The sequence below is a fragment of the Martes martes genome (assembly GCF_963455335.1).
Source record: "Martes martes genome assembly, chromosome: 16".
Taxonomy (NCBI): domain Eukaryota; kingdom Metazoa; phylum Chordata; class Mammalia; order Carnivora; family Mustelidae; genus Martes; species Martes martes.
In genome coordinates, this window is record NC_137904.1 from 29,383,753 (window position 1) to 29,404,273 (window position 20,521).

General features: G+C 52.6%; 3 protein-coding genes across 10 annotated transcripts in view; all 3 read right to left on the reverse strand.

Annotated features, from left to right (window-relative positions):
- Positions 1–1,175: 1,175 nt before the first annotated feature.
- MRM1 (mitochondrial rRNA methyltransferase 1) lies at positions 1,176–6,178 on the reverse strand. Of its 4 annotated transcripts, none has more exons than XM_080825775.1 (5): positions 5,431–6,140; positions 5,142–5,235; positions 3,222–3,354; positions 2,999–3,118; positions 1,176–1,886 (listed from the first exon to the last, which is right to left on the reverse strand). In XM_080825775.1, exons 1-5 carry the CDS (start codon positions 5,997–5,999, stop codon positions 1,762–1,764), a joined length of 1,041 nt encoding a protein of 346 aa, XP_080681901.1. In that variant the 5' UTR covers positions 6,000–6,140; the 3' UTR covers positions 1,176–1,761. The 4 variants fall into 4 exon arrangements, with proteins under 4 accessions (XP_080681901.1, XP_080681900.1, XP_080681899.1 ...); XM_080825774.1 differs by lacking the exon at positions 1,176–1,886 and adding an exon at positions 2,158–2,761 and having other exon boundaries at positions 5,431–6,178; XM_080825773.1 differs by lacking the exon at positions 1,176–1,886 and adding an exon at positions 2,158–2,786 and having other exon boundaries at positions 5,431–6,162.
- An 808-nt stretch (positions 6,179–6,986) lies between these two features.
- On the reverse strand, positions 6,987–15,406 carry DHRS11 (dehydrogenase/reductase 11). 3 transcript variants are annotated; one of them, XM_080826103.1, is made up of 7 exons: positions 15,089–15,406; positions 12,044–12,253; positions 9,218–9,312; positions 8,688–8,769; positions 8,009–8,101; positions 7,742–7,807; positions 6,987–7,618 (listed from the first exon to the last, which is right to left on the reverse strand). In XM_080826103.1, exons 1-7 carry the CDS (start codon positions 15,275–15,277, stop codon positions 7,577–7,579), a joined length of 777 nt encoding a protein of 258 aa, XP_080682229.1. In that variant the 5' UTR covers positions 15,278–15,406; the 3' UTR covers positions 6,987–7,576. The 3 variants fall into 3 exon arrangements, with proteins under 3 accessions (XP_080682229.1, XP_080682228.1, XP_080682230.1); XM_080826102.1 differs by having other exon boundaries at positions 8,688–8,817; XM_080826104.1 differs by lacking the exon at positions 8,009–8,101 and having other exon boundaries at positions 8,688–8,817.
- A 1,743-nt stretch (positions 15,407–17,149) lies between these two features.
- GGNBP2 (gametogenetin binding protein 2) overlaps positions 17,150–20,521 on the reverse strand; it is a 34,011-nt gene continuing 30,639 nt past the window's right edge. For all 3 annotated transcript variants that reach the window (XM_080827555.1, XM_080827557.1, XM_080827556.1), the window contains 2 exons: positions 19,487–19,735; positions 17,150–18,010 (listed from right to left, as the gene is read on the reverse strand). In XM_080827555.1, coding sequence (XP_080683681.1) covers positions 17,807–18,010; positions 19,487–19,735 — 453 coding nt within the window. In that variant the 3' untranslated portion in view covers positions 17,150–17,806. The remainder of the gene's footprint in view (positions 18,011–19,486; positions 19,736–20,521) is intronic.

Below are 20,521 nucleotides of genomic sequence, written 5' to 3' on the forward strand. Positions count from 1 at the left end.
GCGAGGATGTGGTTCCCATCCGAAGGCCCACAGGCTCGGGACCAGGAAGAGCCTGTTTCGGTTCCAAAAGGGGGAAGAATTCTAAGTCAGGGAACAGCCAGCCTTTTTTTTTTTGGCCCCTGTTCAGGCCTTCTGTTGATTGAATGAGGCCCACCCACACTGGAAAGGGCACTCTGCCTCACTCAGTCTACCAATTTAAAGTTTGTTTATTAGTAATCTGTTTATTTATTAATAATCTCTACACCCAACGTGGGGCTCCAACTTATAACCCTGAGATCAAGCGTCACATGTTCTTCCAACTGAGCCAGGCAGGTGCCCTCAACTTCAATGTTCATCTCATCCAAACACACCGTCACAGAAACACTCACGGTAACGTGTGACCAAACTATCTGGGGATCCCGTGGTCCCGGCAACTCCACACGTAAACTGAGCGGTTCTATGCACGTCTGTGTTATCAGGTGCTGGTCCTGGGGTGCGCAGTGCTTGGGTGTCTAGAATGCATCTTATTGAAACTTTCATTTCTACAGATCCTGGTTGGGGAGGGGCCAGCGGGAGCAGGCACTGAGGGCACTATCCCCATCCTACAGATGCTGGGAAGCCATCCAGGCCAGAAGCCACGGAACTGGGGCTGAACCCAGCACCTCCTTGACAACCTTAGGGACAGAGGAAAGGTCAACCAGCCCAAACCTTCAGACATGCGCTCAAAAGCACGGGGGGCGGGGGCGGGCAGAGGATTTAAACGGAGTTTCTTAGACATGAGAAGGCGGTTCGAAGACCAGTGATTCTTGACCCCAGCGGCACACTGGTATCAACTGGGGAGCTTGAAGAAACACGGGACCGGTCTCCTTCCCCAGAGATTCTGATCGCATTAGCCTTATGCCTCGGGGCATCTGGAACAGTAAAGGTGCCCCCCACCACCGCCGCCGCCACTGCCATGCACACCCTCAAGCCCACCTAAGGTGTAGCCAAGATTCAGAACCATATCAGGCCCATGGCCAAGAGTACAGCAGGGATGGGGGAGGCCATTAACATGCCCAAAGCTGCATTGTGCCAGAAGTCAGAACCTGTGTAGGAGTTGAAGCTGGACAGCTCGAGGGGCCCAAAGTGGTAGAGAGATCTGTGGAGTTTTATGGAAGGGTTTCTTCCTCTTCCTTGAGACAAAAAATTCTGACTTTAGAGCAATCTTAGGCACTTTTAATGTCTTTCTAAACTGACATCCCCATCAAAATTCCAAGATAAATTCATTCCACAGAGAAAAGGGAGCTACAATTTACTAAGCATCACTGTGAAGAGGGCGCTGAGCGAGCTCACATGGCCCTCTCTGTCCTCGCACAACTCGGGAAGGGAACCCCCTTCCTGGATGAGGAGACTGAGGCTCAGGTGGGAAAGGAACTTGCCCAAGGTCACACAGCAATCAGAATTTGAACTTGGGTTGTCGTCCTCCAGATCCAGGCTCCAGAGCAGTGGTTTTCAACTAGGAGCAACTGTGTAACTGTGTCCTCCGGGGGGGGGGGGGGGGCGGCGTGTGGCCATGTCTGCAGACTGTTTGCTTGTCACAACAGGGGGCAGGGCATGCCACCGGCATCCAGTGGGGGAGAAGCCTGAACATCCTACAGTGCACAGGACAAGCCATCACAACGAATGTCTAGACTGCCGAGGTCCAGAAACCCTGTTCCAGTGGTGCTCAACCAGGACTACACAGCAGACGCATTCGGGGCCTTTAACAATCCTGATATCCAAGCTGCCCTCCAACCATTTACATCAGGTTCTCTGGGGGTGGGTCCCCAGCGTCGGTTGTTTCTGAAAGCTTGCCAGATGGTTCCAATGTGCAGCCAAGACTGCTCTAAGCCGCTTGTGCTGGGGGCTTCTGCTCCACTTACAGGACCCTGTGGGAGGAGGACCAAACCCACCTGTACAATTTGACAGCGACCCTGTGCTCACTACCTCACAGGACCAAAGGCCAGTTCTGGGGTTCATTGGTTCCTTTCTCAGAGGTGCACCGATGGGTCGCTGGGGAGGGGTTTGGAGGGCCAGGGAGGAGAGAGGCGTTTGCTAATCTTTCCCTTGCCTCTCTGGGGGCCATGGCCAAGCTTCTCCCCAGGTAGCCACAAAAGCTGCCACGGAGACTGCGGATCGAAGAGCGAGGCTGCCACCTAGTGGAGGAATAGGACACAGCGGCCCAGGTGATTTTATTTGATCCTCACAAAGACCCCCGGCAAGGCAGGCGCAGAAGGAGGTAGCCCCCACTGGGGCAGGGTTTGAGCCTGGATTTGTACCTGTCTCATCCACAAGAGGAACCCAGGCCTCTCTCTACATTCTCACACTGGTTCAAGAGGAACAGGACACCTGGACTGGGCTGCCCGATTCCCTTCTGATGTCTTGACATCCAGGCAGGGCCCAGGACATCCTGGAGATGAACAAGCCGCCACCTCCAACCAGAAGGCCAAAATCAAAACAGGAAACAACCTTCCTCTGGTCTCTTCTGCAGAGCTCCCTGCACCCCCAAGACAGTGGTTAGTAAACAGGGGCCTGGGTGCACGCTCGGGGAAGAGACTCTAGCACATTTGAGTGTGAGGGTATGTGTGCCCGCAAGCACACACAACTTAGTCCAAGTCAGCTCCCATTCTGCCTCTCTTGTTCCGATCCTGAGGACAATCCTGGGTGCTGCGCCAGTCCAGGACTTTCTGATGTGGTGGAGGGTTCTCGGGGGTCTTGGAGAAGGTGCTCTCTCTTCCCTTCCCCAGGGGAACCCTTCCTCTGGCTGCAAATGGAGTGAAGAAGAATTCCTGCACCAACAGACAAAAAGGCCAAGGGGAAGGGAGAGGATGGAGAGAAGGAAGGACCACTGGCTGGCAGTCCCTTGTTTTATCCTCGAAAGGATACACTTTCCCCCTCTGGCACAGAAAGTGACTGAGACAGAGAAAGAGAAACTTGTTTAGGGTGAAGGAGCTGTGCATAGGGGATCAGAGGGCAGGAAGCCGGGCCACAGGAGACTCACCTGCAGCCACGGAGACATTCAAGGACTCAAGTCCAGGAGGCAGCTGGCGGCTGGGCAGGATGGTAAGGAGAAGCTGGCAGGAGGCTTGAACTGCCAGGGACAGGCCAGAGCCCTCGTTCCCTGCAGGGCCCAGAGACACAGGGTTAAGGAGGCCCTTAAGCTGGACACACAGATGCTTGGGACATGCACATCTGAACACGGAAAAGCAGGGCCATCTACCTACCCAGCACTAGGAGAGTAGGCCGGTCCCAGAGGAACTCCAAGCAGCTAGTGATGGGGATATCAGAGGACGGGGAAATCTCAGGCCCTGGGCAGCTCACTGTGCCAGCCACGAGCCAGCCCTGCCGGGATTTGGCCTGACAAAGAGAAAAAAATCAAGTTCTAGCTCACCAAACTTTCAACAGAGCCCCGGGCGAAGAGCTGGACTTGCCCGTATAGTCACTGATCCCTCAATTCAGTCAACAGTTACTAAGCCCTTAGAATGGACAGGCTTTGTTCTAGGCTCTGGGGACAGGGCAGGGAACGAAACAGGCCAAAATCCCAGCCACCCAGCAGAAAGGTGATTAGGGTGGGCCTCACTGAGGTGACACTGGACGGCAGAGGCACCTGGGTGGCTCAGTGGGTTAAGCCTCTGCCTGCGGCTCAGGTCATGATCTCAGGGTCCTGGGATCAAGCCCCGCATCAGGCTCTCTGCTCAGCGGGGAGCCTGCTTCCACCTCTCTCTCTGCTCTGCCTACCTGTGATCTTTCTCTCTGACAAACAAATAAAATCTTTTAAAAAAAGAAGAAGGAGAATCTAGGTAGAGATGAGTAAATGCAAAGGCTGAGAGGCTGGTGCTTATGGGACATGTGTGAGGAACAGCACACCGGCAAGGTGGTGGCCTGCAAGGAAGGAGCAGCTGGGACTGGAGAGGGAAACAAAGGGGCACCTAAGGCAGGACCGCAAAGGCCACTGGAAGGACTTTAGCTCTTACTCTGGGAGAGCTGTAAAGGCTTTGAAAGGTTTTGAGCAGAGGTAAGATGGTCTGACAAGTTCCAAAAGAATCACTCTGCCAGCTATGTTGAGAGCCAACAGGAGAAGAAGCCTGGTGAGGTCGTTTCCACACTAATACAGGCAAGAGAGGCAGGAGTGGGAGCTGAAGTGATGGGGAGGCTTGGTGGGAATACAAAAATAACTTCAAGGTAAAACCAAAAGAATCTGCGGGTAGGTGGGCCACGGGTCGTACAGCAGGAAGAAGAATCAAGGCCACCACGACTCCAGGCCTAAACAAAGGGATGCAGTCACCCTTGCCTGGGCTGGGCAAGCCTAGAGAAGGAAATGGGGAGTTTGAAGTGGGGAGTTTGAAATGCCCATCTGATAACAAAAGCAGCTGCTAAATCTGGGGTTCACGAGTAATATCCAGGCTAGGATGTACTGGGAGGCATCCAAGTATAGATAGAATTTAAAGCCTTGAGACTGGATGAAACTAAGAAATGAACACATAAGGAAACAGATCCAAGGACTGGGCCTGGAAGCCTTGAGGGGGTTGGCTGGTCAGGGAAGCCGCCAAATGCAAGGCAAGACTGCCCCCTTGTGTCCAACAAGAGAAGCACAGCTGAAGACCGAAACCTGGACCAGGAGTGGGGTTTCTTAGGTTTACCCCTTCCTAGATATCAAAGTTGTTTCTTGCTGGTGTTGGTGGTGGTTTGTTTGTTTGTTTGTTTGTTTTGTTTTTTTGTGGGGGCGGGTGGAGAAGAAAGGCACAGATTAGTCTGTCCTTGTTCAAAGAGCCTTTCAAGCTGGGCCCCTACTGCAGGACTCCTGGCCACCAGCTTCCCACAGCTGATCAAAAAAACATTTCCTGACAACCTACTGAGAAGGCAGTGAGGCTCTGAGGTACACTAGCCTCAGAAGCAAGAGGTACGCCTGGGGAAGGAGTGAGGTAAAGGGAATGAAGCTAGGAAATCTCTAACTTCAGATTCTGCTCTATTTATGGTTTCGAAAATTCCAGGATCCCTCCCTTCTCAAAGGGATTTGGAAGGACGTAGGGGACGATGCCAACATCCTCCCCTTCCTCCATCAGCGGCTGGATGAGAGCCCTTGGAGAGACTGAGCTTGGCTCATTTCTGTGCTTTTACTCACCGCCCCCCCTCCCCGCCATTACCTGTAGAAAACCGGCCAGGTCATCAGTGGAGAACACGTCCATCACCTCCATAGCCCCGGCGCTGGCTTTGCTGACTACCGGAGTGAGCGGGCAGCTGTAAATTTCCCCCACGACCCGCTTTAAGCTGGGAAATCTCAACCCCGGTGCCCTGCCCTCCCCTGGTCCCCCAAGGGTTAAGGGTGAGAATTCTGGCGATGGGAAGGCCTGGCTGAGGGATCAAGGATCAAGGAGCTTAGAAACTCGGCTGCGCCCCAAACTGGGGCACATGGGGACTAAGGGACGACCGTGCCTGTTTCTCCCGGTGGTGATGACTTTATCCACTCCGAGGAAGTGAGCAGAACGCAGCACGGACCCAAGATTGCGGGGATCCTGGAGCCTCTCGAGGACGAGCCACAGCTGCTGGGGGTCGTCGCCTGGCCTCGCCTCCCCGACCTCCGTCCAAGGCCGAGGCTTCAGCGGGCTGACCTCCATGCAGACGCCCTGGTGGACCTGAGAGCGGCACAGGGCGTCCAGCTTCTGCCGTCTGAGCCGCAGAACGGGGATGTCCCGAGCCTCTGCCACCCGGAGCAGCTCGGCCCGCTCTCCCTGCAAGCCGGACCTGCCGGCCTGGAGCAGGAGCCTGGCCACGCGGCGACGGGCGGCCCGCAGGGCCAGCAGACAAGGGGACAGGCCAAACAGAAGTTCCAGTCCCCGCTCAGAGCGCGGGGTCGGCGCCAGGTCATCCAGCAGCAGGCGGCTCAGCTCCTCCCCGCCTGGCCGCTCCTCACGCCCCGCCGCTCGGGAGAAATGACGCGCGAGGTGGCGACCCGAGCAACCCCAACTCGAGACCCCGACGGCCCAGAGCAGTGCCATGGCCATTGCCCCTGCAGCGTCATCAGGAGCGCTCACTCCCGCCGATGCCCGCTCCCGGCTCCCCAATACGGATAAGGGGACCAATGGTCTGGACTCAATCGAAAAGACTAGCCAGCACCAGGGAGCGGAACCACAGCGGAACCTCCCCGCCTCCCACGTGGGCTACCGCACTTCCGGGTTCAGGCGGTCCGCCCCCTGCCCGCAGACGCACTGCACAAGCCCGGCCGCCAGGCCGTGCCCACAGCGCCTCCCACAGGGCTGGATGAGCAGCGGCACCCCTGTACCAGCCGCCCGCCGAGCCACCCCTATGGGCCACTTCATTCCGCTCCCTTCCAGGTCCCAAGAGGCCCCTGAGGCTGGAGGGCCACACTCACCAGGGCACCAGCAAAGGCCAGGTGTTCAACGAGGTCACTGGGGGTGACTCCCTCCCCACATCCAGCCCACCGCCCGGGTGCTGGTGATTTTCCTTAGAAACTTCTGCATCCCAGCCCCTCCACTGCCCTGTCAAACCCTCAGCATCCGTCAGCGGAATCCCAGCAGTAGCTTCCTATCCCGTGGCGGCTGATTCTCTAAGTGACAGCTCTGTGCCTGTCCCACGCCTGCTGATAAGCCAACTGATACCCTTGGCCCACAGCCCACGGGTCATGGGCATCTCCTTGCTCAGCACTCAGACCTTGGCTGATCCCGGCAGGAGCTTCCTTTCCAGCCCCGTCTCACCCCCACACTATGTTTGTTCCATCCGGTTCCCACAACACTGCCTGCTCAGTCAGACTCCCACCCTGGTCTCCACTGTTGTCCCCTTTCCTGGCTGGCAAACTCCTACCCATTTTCAAGACCCAACCCAAACCCACGTCTGCTACCTAAGGTAATCCACATTCCATGAGTGATGCCCCAAATCCACCCAACTTCCCACTCACCTGGAAGAAATTCTGAGGCACAACCGCCCCTGATCAGAGACAAGGAGAAAGAACTGAAAGAACTGAAAGCCAAGGTAGGTTGTTGCAATTTTTCTTTTTTAATTCTCACAGTGAAATCCACTTGGGAGGCAGGCCCCAGTATTCAGCTGCCATAGTCAGTGTGGAGTGATCACCCCCATGGGAGCCAAGAAGCCAAGACTGGGCTGGAGAACTGGGATGGGGGAAGTGAAGGGGGCGATGGGGGCAGTAGGGCCGGGAAAGGAGGAAGCCTGGAGCTTGGAGAGCCATTCAGATAGAAGGTGAGGGCTTCTCTCTGCCACCTTCCTGCTGAGGGACAGGGGGAAGCCCCGCTTTTGGCCACCGTCCCTTCCCCAGATCAAAAGGAAGAGACGGAAGAGAGCAAACAAAGGCCAAGGAGCCTAAGAAGGGGACCGAGAATGAGTTAATAGGTAAAATAATCAGGGACACCACCTCCTCTCCCCAGCTCACTGTTCATATTTGTGATGGGAACAATTTGATAAGATATAAAAACTTCGAATTTTCTAGGCCCTGGTGGGGTGGGGAGAGGCAACGGAATCCAGGAGTCCAGAAATCAACACCTAAAATCCAGAGGCAGGAGCCAAGCTGTGAGGGGCGGGGAGGGAAGGCAGAGCGCCCCACAGGAAACTAGATCACCTGCTCCGTGGGCCTCATCTGGATGTCTCCAATCTGTTGGAAGGCACAAGGCTTGAGGCAGCCGGGACCTTCTCCCCACCCCCTCAGGCCTCCCTGCTGTCCTCCTCTGAGATGGCAGGGCTCTTCCAGGGTGGGGGCAGTCAAGACCAGACTCACCTGGACGTGCGGAGGGGTGCTAAGGACGTAGAGGACAGCCTCGGCCACATCCTCAGGCTTGAGACACTGGAAAGCACCGGAGCAAAGGGGTGAGGTGAAAGCAGAATGGACCTCCCGCCTCTGACATCCTCTCCAGCATGTTCACCCCCACCCCAGCCCTCTGGGAGGGACGACAGGCTGGCCAGAAGGGTGTGCTCTGAAGGCCAGGGTTCCCTCTGCCTTTATGGAGGGAGCGAGTGGCTCATCCGTCCCAGACAGAGGGCCCACCTTTATGCGTTCGTAGGTGGCAGCTGCCTTCTCAGGGTCCTTGTCGTGGAGTTTGAAGGCAAACTGTGTCTCCACCACTTCTGGAGAGATGCACTACACCAACAGAGAGGACCTGCTCAGGGGCTGAGCCGAGCCCCAACTCCATCCAGTCAGAAGCCAGGCCTTGGGGAGGGCAGGATGGAGACAGCCGGGCCCCCTCCTTCCCCATGATGGCTACCCGATGTCCAGCAGCCACCTTGTCCTCCCCAAGCTGCGATGATCACAGTGATACCTGCCACCCACAGAGCCCATATCAGGTAAGGGTTTTACGACAGTGTCCCTTAAAACATCATAGCCAGGTAGGGGTCATTGTCTCCATTTTACGAGTGAGAGAAGGCTGAGGCTTGGAGGGGCTGAGTGAGCCCCCCAGGTTCCTGTGGCCTTCGAGGAAAGAGCTCAGAGTCCGGGTTGCCAGCCATGCTTTCCCACACCCCTTGCTCTCCTCCCTCAGTCTCCCCCACTATGCTCCCTTCTGGTCAGCCCCCGCCGCGCTCACAGGCAAGGACTGGGCAGGGTCATGCAAGCAGCGGCACAGCACCATGCCCCTCACGGTCCAAGCGGCGCACCCCAACAGCATGCGTGTGGGGTGGGGAGGGCCTGTGCCCACCCTGTCCCCAGAAGGGCTGGGTTGTGCCCTCACCGTGGCTCGGATGTGGGTCTGGGCCTCCCGAAGCTCTTGCCTCAGTCCCTCTGTCAGCGCAGTGACGGCGTACTTGGTAGCACTATAGAAATGGATCACGGAGTGGGGTGACACTTGGTGACCATACATGCTGGGTGGAGGGAGGGAAAGGGAAAGAAGAGAGTGAAGCCGCTGACAGCAGCCAAGCCCCCTGCTGCTGCGTCAGGCAGCCCCGCCACTGGGATGCCGCATGGAAGCCTGCCCCGGGCGCCCACTGGAGGCCATCCTGGGGGCCCGCTATGGTAGCTTCCGGGATGCCAGCCACTCCTGCCAGCCCTGTGCTCCCTGGAAGGCCAGCTAGGGGCCGGCACTCGATATACCCTATTCTGTCCCTTTCCGTAACTGTGCCATTTGGCTGTTAACCGGGTATTCAGTCCCTACTTTACCACCAATGAAACTGACACCCAAAGAGGTCAGATGAGCTGCAACAGATCAGCTGGCTCAGTGGCTGAGTGGTGATCTGAGCATTAGCCCTTGGCCACTTGCCTCACCTGTTGATGTTAATGATATGCCCGTCATCCACCTTGCGCTCCTTCATGGACTGGTAGGCCTCCCGGGCGCAGATGCTGAGGCCCAGCACGTTCACCTGCAGGCCAGGGAGGGCAATGGGGCGTCTCCAGCTCGGGCCCATCTGAGCAGGTAATAGAACCGCAGAGCACCTCCCACCCAGGGGAGTGGCATTCCAGAACAGTGTCCGGGGCCTATCAGAGACCACCAATGGCTCCAGAGTACCTTGCCTCCCTCAAAAGCCACCAGCCCCAGCTGACCGCAGTGCAGTTCCTCTCCCAAGGTGACCCTCTCTCCCTCCAGCCCCAGCTGACCACAGTGCAGTTCCTCTCCCAAGGTGACCCTCTCTCCTTCCAGTTTCTGTAAACAGGAATGGAAACCCCCCAAACCCATGCACGACCCCGGAAACCTCCCTGTCTTGGCTGTCTCCTCTGCAAACAGGAGAACATCTGCCTTAGAGAACCAGCTCCTTTTCCTCCCCAAACGCCCTACTCTTCTCTGGGTCTGTGTCCCTGGCCCTGCTCTCTTTAAAAAGCCTACAATCCTTCCTAAGATGGCTGTAAAAATCTCTGTCCTCAGGCACAGACCCTAGCCTCTCCCCGCCCTACCGAGGACCCTCTGCTCCCTTTCTGTCTCCTCCCCTGTGACTCCAGCAAGAGAAGGCCTGACCTTCCTTTCTTTTGCACCTTCCTTTACCCTCTGTTCCATCTCGGAACAGAGTCGGCACAGAGGTTTTTTAGGAGGTGGGGTCCTTGGTCACAAGATGGCAGGGGACCCCCCAAGCACATGGGGGCTTTCTGTCTTCCATGGCTTCTGCCAGAGGTGACCCCATATCCCTACCCTTCATGAAACAAAGGCCTGAAGCTCCCGCCAAGTGTCCCCTCTCCCCCCATGAGGACAAGCTTTCAGCAGGTCCTCATGTCTCTCCTCCCGAGAAGGAACAAGTCCAGCCAGGACATCAGGTAAGTTTCTGTTTATCAGGTGTCAGAGCCGGGCATCGGGACAGATCATTCCCAGCGTGAACCTGCTTCACGAGAGGCTTTCAGCCCTGTTTCTGGTCCTCTGAGTAATGTGTGTTTCTGCAGAGAACTCAACCGTGAGGACACACAGAGTGAGAGAAACATGCTCTCTGGACTGGGGGTAGTGATTCTCCAAAGTCTGGTGGGGTGGGGGTAGAGATGTCTCTGAAGACAATCCTAACAAGCTTATAGAATGTTGAAGCTGAAAGGGTCTTAAGGTTTTGATGTAAGTCTCTCATTTACAGATGTGGAAGTTGAGGTCCAGATTTAGAGACCTACTTCCTGCAGGTGAGGACCACAACTCACATCTCCCAGAAGGCTTCATTTTTACAGCTCATTGTTCCAATTTTCAGTGTTCATTTCCAGGCCCACGCACCTTTTAGGTGCTAAACCAATTGCGGGAAAAGATGTGTCCCCATGCACACATTGATTTCAACTTCCCAGAATACTTTTATACCCTAATATTGCTCCTTAATATTGTCTACAGGTTGAAAAACCCATGTCCTGAAAGCTATGTTTGGTCCATACGAAATTTTAAAACATTTTTAATTCACTCCCAACATGTGCTGGAAGGTTTCATTCACTCAAAAAATATCTATTGAGGGGCGCCTGTGTGTCTCAGTGGGTTAAGGCCTTTGCCTTCGGCTCAGGTCATGGTCCCAGGGTCCTAGGATCGAGCCCCGCATCGGGCTCTCTGCTCAGCAGGGAGCCTGCTTCCTCCTCTCTCTCTCTGCCTGCCTCTCTGCCTACTTGTGATCTCTGTCTGTCAAATAAATAAATAAAATCTTTAAAAAAAAATCTATTGAGTATCTACTGAATATCTATTGTGGGCTGAGGCTACATAACAGAATTAACCCGACGGAAATCCTTGCCCTAGGGCACCTGGGTGGCTCAGTCGTTTAGGCGTCTGCCTTCAGCTTGGGTCATGATCTCAGGGTCCTGGGATCGAGCCCCGCATTGGGCTCTCTGCTCAGCGGGGAGCCGGCTTCTCCCTCTCCCCGTCCTCCCCCTCTGCTCATGCTCTTGCTTGCTCGGTCTCTCTCAAATGAATAAATAAAAAATCTTTGTTAAGAAAAAAATCCTCCCCCTTGGGGAGCTGAGGTTTTGGAAAATGGGAGGGGTAGGACGTCCTATAAAAACCCTAGGATCTGGTCCCACTGGCCCCACACCGCACAACTGCAGCGATGCTGGACGTCAGCAGCCACCCTTGTACTTGGCCATGTGCTCCCGCATTTACTGCAGACTCCACCTGACCCACCTCACTCATTTACATATTTACCTGGCCCCAGGGGACACTGGAGTTTGCGGCCCTAGATATTGATGGTATAGGTGTGTTCACCCCAATTAAACGCAACAGGACTGCAGCTCATAGAGCCCCAAAGCCATACGGTGACTGGCAGGGCTGGGCAAGAACCTCGTCTCCTGTCTTTCGGCTCCTTTGGTTCCTGTAAGACCACGTTCCCAAGCACAGCTTGGTACTGACACGCGGGGGCATCCAATAAACAGTTCTCTTCCCTAAGCCTTTCTTCCAGTAGGAGGAAATCAGCCTGGACTTTAAAAACTGCTCCTTTAAGGGACTCAAAGGGAAAAAGAACAGAAAAGATATGCCACTCCTCCACTCCCTATGCCTTTGGTAGGGAAAAAGCAAGGTGGGGGAGTCAAGGTGCCCCAGGTAGGAACCTGAAGCTCCCTTGCACTAGATCACCTCCCCCCTCAAGCAGCCCTCTGGTTCACAGAGCCCCAGCTCCCTACCCTCTCCCCAGCCCCTCCCTCCAGGCCTGCAGCTCTTACATTGAACATGTCCTTCCAGCCGCTGGTACTGCCTGAGAGCAGGGTGTCGGGCCGGGCCAAGCCAGCATTGTTGATGCAGATGTCCACACCACTGTGCTGAGAGCGGACAGCCGAGAACATGGAGAGGATGTCCTCCTCGCTGGACAGGTCACATCTGTGGGGGATCAAAGTCCCGGGATAGCCTGCACTCTTACATTCAGCAGCCAGCTCCTATGAAACCCAACAGGGGGCTAACTGGGGTGAGCTGCTCACTCCAACATCTTCCCGCCCAAGACAACCTTCCTCTGCTGTCACGGCTCAGACAACTCGATCCTCTGGCAGCCACCTTCCAGCCACACAGACATTGGGACTAATTGTCCTCTTTGGTCAAAGTCCCCCGGAGTGAGGGGCGCCCAGGGGAGTTGAGATCGTCAATGGAGCAATCTCCTGATAAACCAAGTCTTCAGTTAGGAGCAGGGGTCCTAGGCACAGTGTGGCCTCTCTTTCTTTTGCCTCTCCTCCAACGGGAACTCCTTCTGTGCTCCTGGGTGAGCCGCTCCCCACACCCCACCCCATGCTGCTTCCACCAGTGCCAAGAGTCACTGAGCCGGTTACTGCGGGATTCTTTCCTCTCCATTCCCTCCTCTAGTTGCTCCCAGAAGGCCTAGGTCTGAGCTGTCCCCCTCCGTCCACAGAGTGCAGCCTGTTGGCTTTCAAGCTGGGCCCAACTGCCAGTGTCCCCTAGCCCTACCTCTAGGAAAGGCGAGGAAGCTGAGACAGATCTTTTCCTCTGTCCCACATGGTACCATCCTCTACCCTAAAATTTCGGGGGATATGATGAGGCAAGTCAGGTGGCAGGTGACCTTGGGCAGCCCCAGTGTATCAACAGGGACCTTAGCACACTGAGGAGCCCAGAGACAGACCAGAGGAAGCAGAGCCACTAGGAGGTGGCTGTGAGGGATGGGGTCATTCAGAAGCAGGAAGAAACCAAGCTATGTGGCCTTGGAGGCCAGTGACTGGGTGCCTGAGCCTCGTGAAGGTGACTGTACCTGTGTGGGAGGAAGAGAGTTGGGGGTAGGAGGTGCTGTAGAGGAAGGCCAGCTGGGTCAACTGCCCTGGCATTGAACCCCTTCCTCCCCAAATCGAGATGGGAATAAAGGGCTGGATCAGGTGACCTAGAGATTCTTTTCTGCTTTAACTTTGCTAGAGTTCAAAAGGCATGGTCCTCTGGGACTAGAGGCCCCCTTGACCCCCTTTCACCTACTCACAGCCACCTCAGGAGACAGGGCTTCTCTCTGTCGGAGGCCAGAACTCAAACTCTGTTTCAGTATCCATCGATAAAAGCAAACTAAGGAAGCCTGGGATTCTCCCTTCTCCTGGCATACAACTTCTCCCTCCCATCTCCAGACTCAAATCCCCACAGGAAAGCGAGATTGGAGGGCCTGGGGACATAGTGCTCCCTGTCACTGCCTTCTCATTGTCCCACCTGCCCGCGTTTATCCTCAGAAATGACCCAAAACCATGTCTGTCCCCTCACAGCACAGGCATTTCTCCCTCATTAAAGGAGTAATTCTGGGGCTGGTGAGCAGCCTGGGATCCCCTTGGAGATTAGGGACCCCCCTTCCTGGCTAGTTTGGAGTGGGGGAGTAGGGAGAGAAGGCAGCAGTGGCTTTAGAATTAAGGAATCCAGCGGTCTAAGTCCTGGTCTGCTCATCTAGGCTCCAAGGCAGGGGCTGGGCCCTGAGATCCTCATATTAAGAGAAAGGGAGGGGGGCGCCTGGGTGGCTCAGTGGGTTAAGCCGCTGCCTTCAGCTAGGTCATGATCTCAGGGTCCTGGGATCGAGTCCCGCATCGGGCTTTCTGCTCAGCAGGGAGCCTGCTTCCCTCTCTCTCTCTCTCTGCCTGCCTCTCTGCCTACCTGTGATCTCTCTCTGTCAAATAAATAAATAAAATCTTAAAAAAAAAAAAAAAAGAGAGAGAAAGGGAGGGGTAGAGTAGGGCAGTGGTATGGCTGGGTGACCTTGGGACTATCTAGGCAGCTAGCTATAAAGTGTACCTTTGGTCAGCAGCAGGGGAGGGGACAGTCCTCCTTCCAGTACACCTTCTCCCTCTGTCCCCACCCAAGGCCTCCTTCCTCAGGGACTCTGAGCAATGGTGAAGGTAGTGCTCACTCCCACACCTTCAGCTAAGCACTGGCCCAAACCCGGAGAGTGAGTCCTGCCAGGAGCAAATCCAAAGATGACCTATGATGGAAATTTCTCATCTTCTTCCTTCCGGTTACAACATGGCCAACTTGATTTCATTTTTCTCTGAGCTCTTGTCGCTCATATCTTGGGGCTCCCAACCCCAGGTTAAGAGAAAAACCGGGAGTTCCAGTTCCACACTGCTTTGTCCCCTCAGGGCTCACATATTCCCAGCCCTATTTCACCTACTCAGTCCCACCTAGGACAGTGAAATTGGAGAAAGGTCTATCTGTAAATATCCCCCTGGGTAAGGGTTAACCCTCAAATTTGGGGGTGAGGAGAGGGCAAGTCTCTTTCCAGAAGCTCCATTCCCACCCCAACCCCACCCCCAGTCCTGGGTAAAAAATAATCATGATCAAAACCTCTAGCCCCTGTTCACCTGGCTGGCCAGCCACTTTGCTCTACTTTGTGGGTCAGGTCTGGGGACTAGAGGAAACAACCAGTAGCCAATTTAGCCCCTGCGGCCAGAGAGCTTTCTTTCCTTCTCCTTGGCTTCCCCTTTCCTCAGCCTACCGGTGCAGGCAGATAGGGAGAAAGATGCCAGGTATTCAGAGATTTGGTACACTGGAGTAGAGGCTGTCGGGAGTAGGTAGGGGCTCCTTAAAAGACGGGACTTTCTAAATGGGAAGGGAGAGGCCTGCCCTACTAGGTATCCCTCCCTCCCACTCTGATCCCGTTGCAAATGGCCTTGGGGTGGTGGGCAAGGAAAGACAGGGTCGCACCCTGGCTCAAGTCACTCCGCCTCTCCCCCGACCCCCGCCCAGACCCTACCGCTACGGAAACGACGCCTCCCAGAACGACTCTCTCCCCGGCGGGTACTTACCTCGATATTGCTCACGGTGCGGGCACAGCCCACTACCTTCAGTCCCTGCTGGACCAGGGCACGGGCCACAGCCGCGCCGATGCCCCCCGAAGCTCCCGTCACCAATGCCAGCCGGTCCCGCCACCGCTCCATGCCAGCCCTGGCGGTGGCCCCCAGCCGTGCGCCCACCTCGCTCCGCGAGCCGGACATTTGGATCGCGGAGCCTCCGCCACGGGTCGCAGGGGCTCGGCCGCTCTTCGATCACCGCCGCGGCAGCTACAGCAGCGGATCTACCGCGCTCCGAGCCGCGCCCGAACCCGCCTCCACTCCGCGGAGCCCGGGGCTGGGGCTCCACCCTCCGCTCTCCCGCGACCCGCCACATCCAGCCGGTGACGTCTGCGGCCTGGCCGACCCCGCCCCCAGCCTGGAGTTAAGTGGGAATCCACGCCTCCCGCGGCGCCTGGCTGCGCGGGAAGGTCCCGGGACCTTGAGGTCCTGCTTCCCATAGGGGCAGGGAAACCGAAGTTTTAGCGGGGGCTTGCTCCAGGCCCCAGGCCGCACACTTAAGGTGACTCCAGCGTCCCCGGAGGCTGATGGGAAGGGTTCAGCCCAGGAAAGGATGAGTGTCTACGCTATCACCGTTCAGAGACTCTCAACCCTACCTGATCCCTCGGCGTTACCAGAATGAGAACGCAGTTAATAGTGGAAATATTCACTATTAATACACGTTAGTACACGTTTACTGGCCTACTGTCTCCAACTGTTCTAGGCGCTCCCACCCCCAGGGAAACAAATGTATCACTATGTATACCAGAGATTAAGGCAACAGCTAGTATTTATTGAGCGCTGTGTAATGGGCATTTATAAACACTTTAAATACATTAACAAATATACACAGCAGCCCTATGAGATATTACTTACTAGTTTTCATTTTATAAATGACTATACGAGACAGAAAGGGGTGAAGCATGGACTGCAAACTGTCCAGTCCTAGGCCAGGGAATGCATTCCTAATCCGCCTTCACTTCATTCTCCCCTTTTGTCTCTTCTTGGGCTATTGGTTGTGCTCAGAGGGTGTTCACTTTGCTAACTACTCAGGATGTTCCATCAAAGCTCTGGAAACCGCCTTCCTTACCTCTGCATTCTTAATATAGCCATCCCTCCAAAGAAAAAACACCTCTGCCTAAGGAATCCCTCCACTGCAAGCAATAGTATAAGCAGTAAATGCGGCTGGTTTATTCATTCACCCAGTACTCATGTGCTTGGCCCAAGGATAAAGATTAAGATAAAATAAAACCAGCCCTTGCTTTCAGGAATCTCAAGAGAAAACTAGACTGCAAAGATGGCGAAGAGAGGTTTGGGCTCGGGCTCAGGCTGTGGGAGATCCTTAGTCATTTTTTCTGGATTTCCGGATGAAAGTGAATGAGTCAGAGAGTCTCATTTTACTTCTGCCCCACCCCTATACAACACTTAGATTTGAAATGGCAACCAAGGGGGTGTATCAAAGAAATGCCACCATCTATAAAAATTAAATCTAAGTTTTTGCTGTTGCCCACCCGAAATCTGATTACATGGTAGAGAGCCCATAAAATTCACTCCAACCCCACTGCACAGAGGTACTGACTGTCCCACTCTTTGCCTGCTGCCCACCAAGTATTATCAACATGTAGACACAAAGCTCTAAGCACATGTGTTTACTGAACTACTGACTCAACCATTTTTTTTAAATGGCAGCCAAATGCTAGTCCTGGGGGAATTTCTCTCCTTCAATACACACAGACAGCTTATGGAAGCAGTAAACTGTAAAGCCATAGTGACTTTATTGTTGGAAACCAGGTAAGGAGCATGCACTTAAACACTGCAATGTGGTTAGCTCTGGGTGCAGCCTTCTAGTCCCAGGTCTACATGCTACAGTAATTCCTTCTCAGGCAACCCTTGGTGGAAATTCTGCCAAGTTTTGTTTCCATTCTTCTAGTTCAATACGAATCTCTGAATTTAAGGTGCTTTATGTTAGGTATCAGGGAATTTTTAATAAAAGCAATGAACAATGTCATGAGAAAGATGCTAGCTATAGCCAGTATTAAAGGTATCGTAGCAAATTTATTCTTTCAAAACACAAGACTGAAAACTGCTTTTCTTGGCTGTCAACTCTGGTCAAGGGAAGAATTTTGTCCTCAACAATCTGTATCTCTATCCTTATTAGCACTTCATCTGATATAAACAGTGGCCAAGTACCGAGTTCAAAAGTGGCAAATATTAAAATACTGCCACACATTAAGTAGAAACATGTACACCAATTTTTACTATGCGTATTAATAAATATTCTTTATTTTAAATTTTGCACATTGCGCTTTAACATTACATCCAAACATTTCGCAAGTGGATGTCTACTTTGTAAAACCATATATTCAGCTCATTGTCATTTCTGTACAGAAGTATAAGTACAACATTACTTTTTGCCACTAAGTTGCTTTAGTAAGTCTCACAGGAAGAGAAACATTTAATGAAGAGAGATGGCTTAAATCATATGGCAGGCCTGAGCAGCCACGCAACTAAAGACACAAGCCTGAAGAAAGAACAAACTAATGAGGTTACCTCCACCGTCTCCCAAAACAAGAAAGAATCACATTGATTTAAGATAAAATTTTGCCATAAGTCACTAAATTAAGAGTTTTTTGAAAGAGAAGGCGCAGTAGTCATCTTGAGTGTTTCATTGAAAGACAGAGCTATTTTATTTATTTAATTTGCTCCAGCCGTTGTCAACCAGCCACTACAAATGGGCCTCTTGTGATCATTTAAGCGGCAGTATTTATTAAATTTCTCCTTCAGATGCTGTCGGTATTGTTCTCTATTGCTGTAGAAAGACTGGTTATTAGCCATAAATGACTGTATTTCATCTTGTGAGATAAAGATTTCCTCATCTGAAGTACATTCAGACTCATCCTGCAAATTAAAGCAGTAGTTAAGATCATGACTTATTTTAGGAATGCCAAATACTATGCTGATGGAGAACAGCTAAAAATTAAGGCAGTCTAGCCTTTTAATTTCAATTTAGTCACATAAAGTCTTTGATTGGACTGTTTACAGAACAAGCATCATGTCATTCTGTCTTAGAAAGTACTAAGTAAGAATAAAATCCAACTCAACTCAGTTTGAAACTCTGGATCTATAATTTGTCCTAGAAGACCTATGAGCCTGACAGACTACCGACATGTCTTTGCCTTAAAAAATGACTGACTAGGGGTACCTGGGTGGCCCACTGGGTTAAAGCCTCTGCCTTCGGCTCAGGTCATGATCCCAGGGTCCTGGGATCGAGCCCCCACATTGGGCTCTCTGTTCAGCATAGAGCCTGCTTCCCCCAATCTCTCTGCCTGCCTCTCTGCCTACTTGTGATCTCTGTCAAATAAATAAATAAAATCTTTAAAAAAAAAAATTACTGACTAGAGATGGTTATAACTAGTTACCAAATTTTAAATAACCAGACTGATCTGGTTTTTAACCATCTGGTCCTATGTTGAAACTTTTATCTCTACAAATTAAGTAAAATATAACCTTTTTAAAACTTATGAAATTTAACCACCATGTAAAAACAAAAAAACTGTTCTATAGGATTTAGTTCCATTAGGAGCTGAACTACTATACAGAAGATATACCACCCTTCTCTTTTCTTCCCCTCCTCCAAGCTCCACACTATGTACTGGGTTGCTCATAATCAGGCATAATTCATCTGAAGTATCAAGATGTGGAGTCTGTATAAAAGATTTTCCAAGTTCAGGGGCGCCTGGGTGGCTCAGTGGGTTAAAGCCTCTGCCTTCGGCTCAGGTCATGGTCTCAGGGTCCTGGGATCGAGCCCCGCATCGGGCTCTCTGCTCAGCGGGGAGCCTGCTTCTTCCTCTCTCTCTGTCTGCCTGCCTCTCTGACTACTTGTAATCTCTGTCAAATAAATAAATAAAATCTTAAAAAAAAAAAAAAGATTTTCCAAGTTCAGTTATACCTTTATCCTATATAAACCGAAAGGAAGTAACCTAGAAGAGTGGGCTCTAGTTCAGATTCTACATATTTTCCTAGTCTGGAAGGCAGGCCATAATAAACTGCCACTCAGAAAAGCAGTTTGCTTACAAATAACCTTCTCCAAGGAAGCAGATTCCTGGACATGATGCTAACTCTATTCCCCACTCCCAACTATTCTCTCCTATCTTGGAGGCAAAAGAGGACAAGGAAATGTGCTCTAGAGCAGCTGCATAACTCATGAGGGGAAGAGCAGAAATGAAGTCACCAAAAAAAAAAAAAACCCTGAAAGACTGCCCTTAATTTCTTAAAAGCTCCCCTACCCAGTCCCAACTTCAAATTCTCAAATATTGCGCCCTCCCCTTTTCTACCCCATGAGCAGTTATTCACAGTTAAGATATCCTTACTTACAAGGAGTTCAACTAAGCTCTTGGCACCTTTTCCGGAATCAGGACCAAATGACGGTTCTGTGGATTCTGCAAACTGTGGTACGTTTTTCCTATGCTCAAACCAAGGCAGTGGCTGCCCACCCTTTTCAGAACTGCAACAGCTTTCAGGATGTGCATCTTTGGTCTTGTCTCGGTGAAACACTGTGTGCACGGTATTTCCTGAGGTCTCTCGATTACCTGGATCTGTCATACAGCTTCCAAGCTTTTGGATCTGGAACCACAGCAAAGGATGTCCCAGGTAAAAAGAGATGAAATTACAACAATTACTCTTTAAATAAAGGGGGAAAGGGGCGCCTGGGTGGCTCGGTGGGTTAAGCCTCTGCCTTCGGCTCAGGTCACGATCCCAGGGTCCTGGGATCAAGCCCCACATCGGGCTCTCTGCTCAGCAGGGAGCCTGTTCCCCCAGCCCCCCGCCTACCTCTCTGCCTACTCGTGATCTGTCAAATAAATAAAATCTTAAAAATAAATAAATAAATAAATAAAGGGGGGGAAGATGCATTAACTAGTAGTGTGTTAACTTTTTAGAAGGAATGATGAATAACAGCAGCAGCTGGCATTCAGTAGGCGCTTACTACATACCAGATGCTATGCTAACCCATCAATACCATCTATCTCATTTTCATCTTCTTGGAACTTAATCTGATAGGGACTAGTCTCTTCTTAGAGATGGGACAACTAACATCCAGCAAACTGCTCAAGATTACAGAGCTAACTCATTTAAAAGCATTACCAAAAAATGAGGTGCTTGGCTGGCTCTTTTGGTTAACTGTCTGCCTTCAGCTCAGGTCTTCGTCCTGGAGGTCTGGGATCAGGCCCCTCATCATGCTCCCTGCTTGGCGGGGAACCTGCTTGTCCCTCTCCCTCTGCCCTCACTCGTGCTCTTGCTCTCTCTCATACATATATACATACATACATACATACATATAAGTATTATGAAAAGAATGAACTGATTTATGACTCACATGGATTGCTGGCTCAAATGACCACATCAGACACA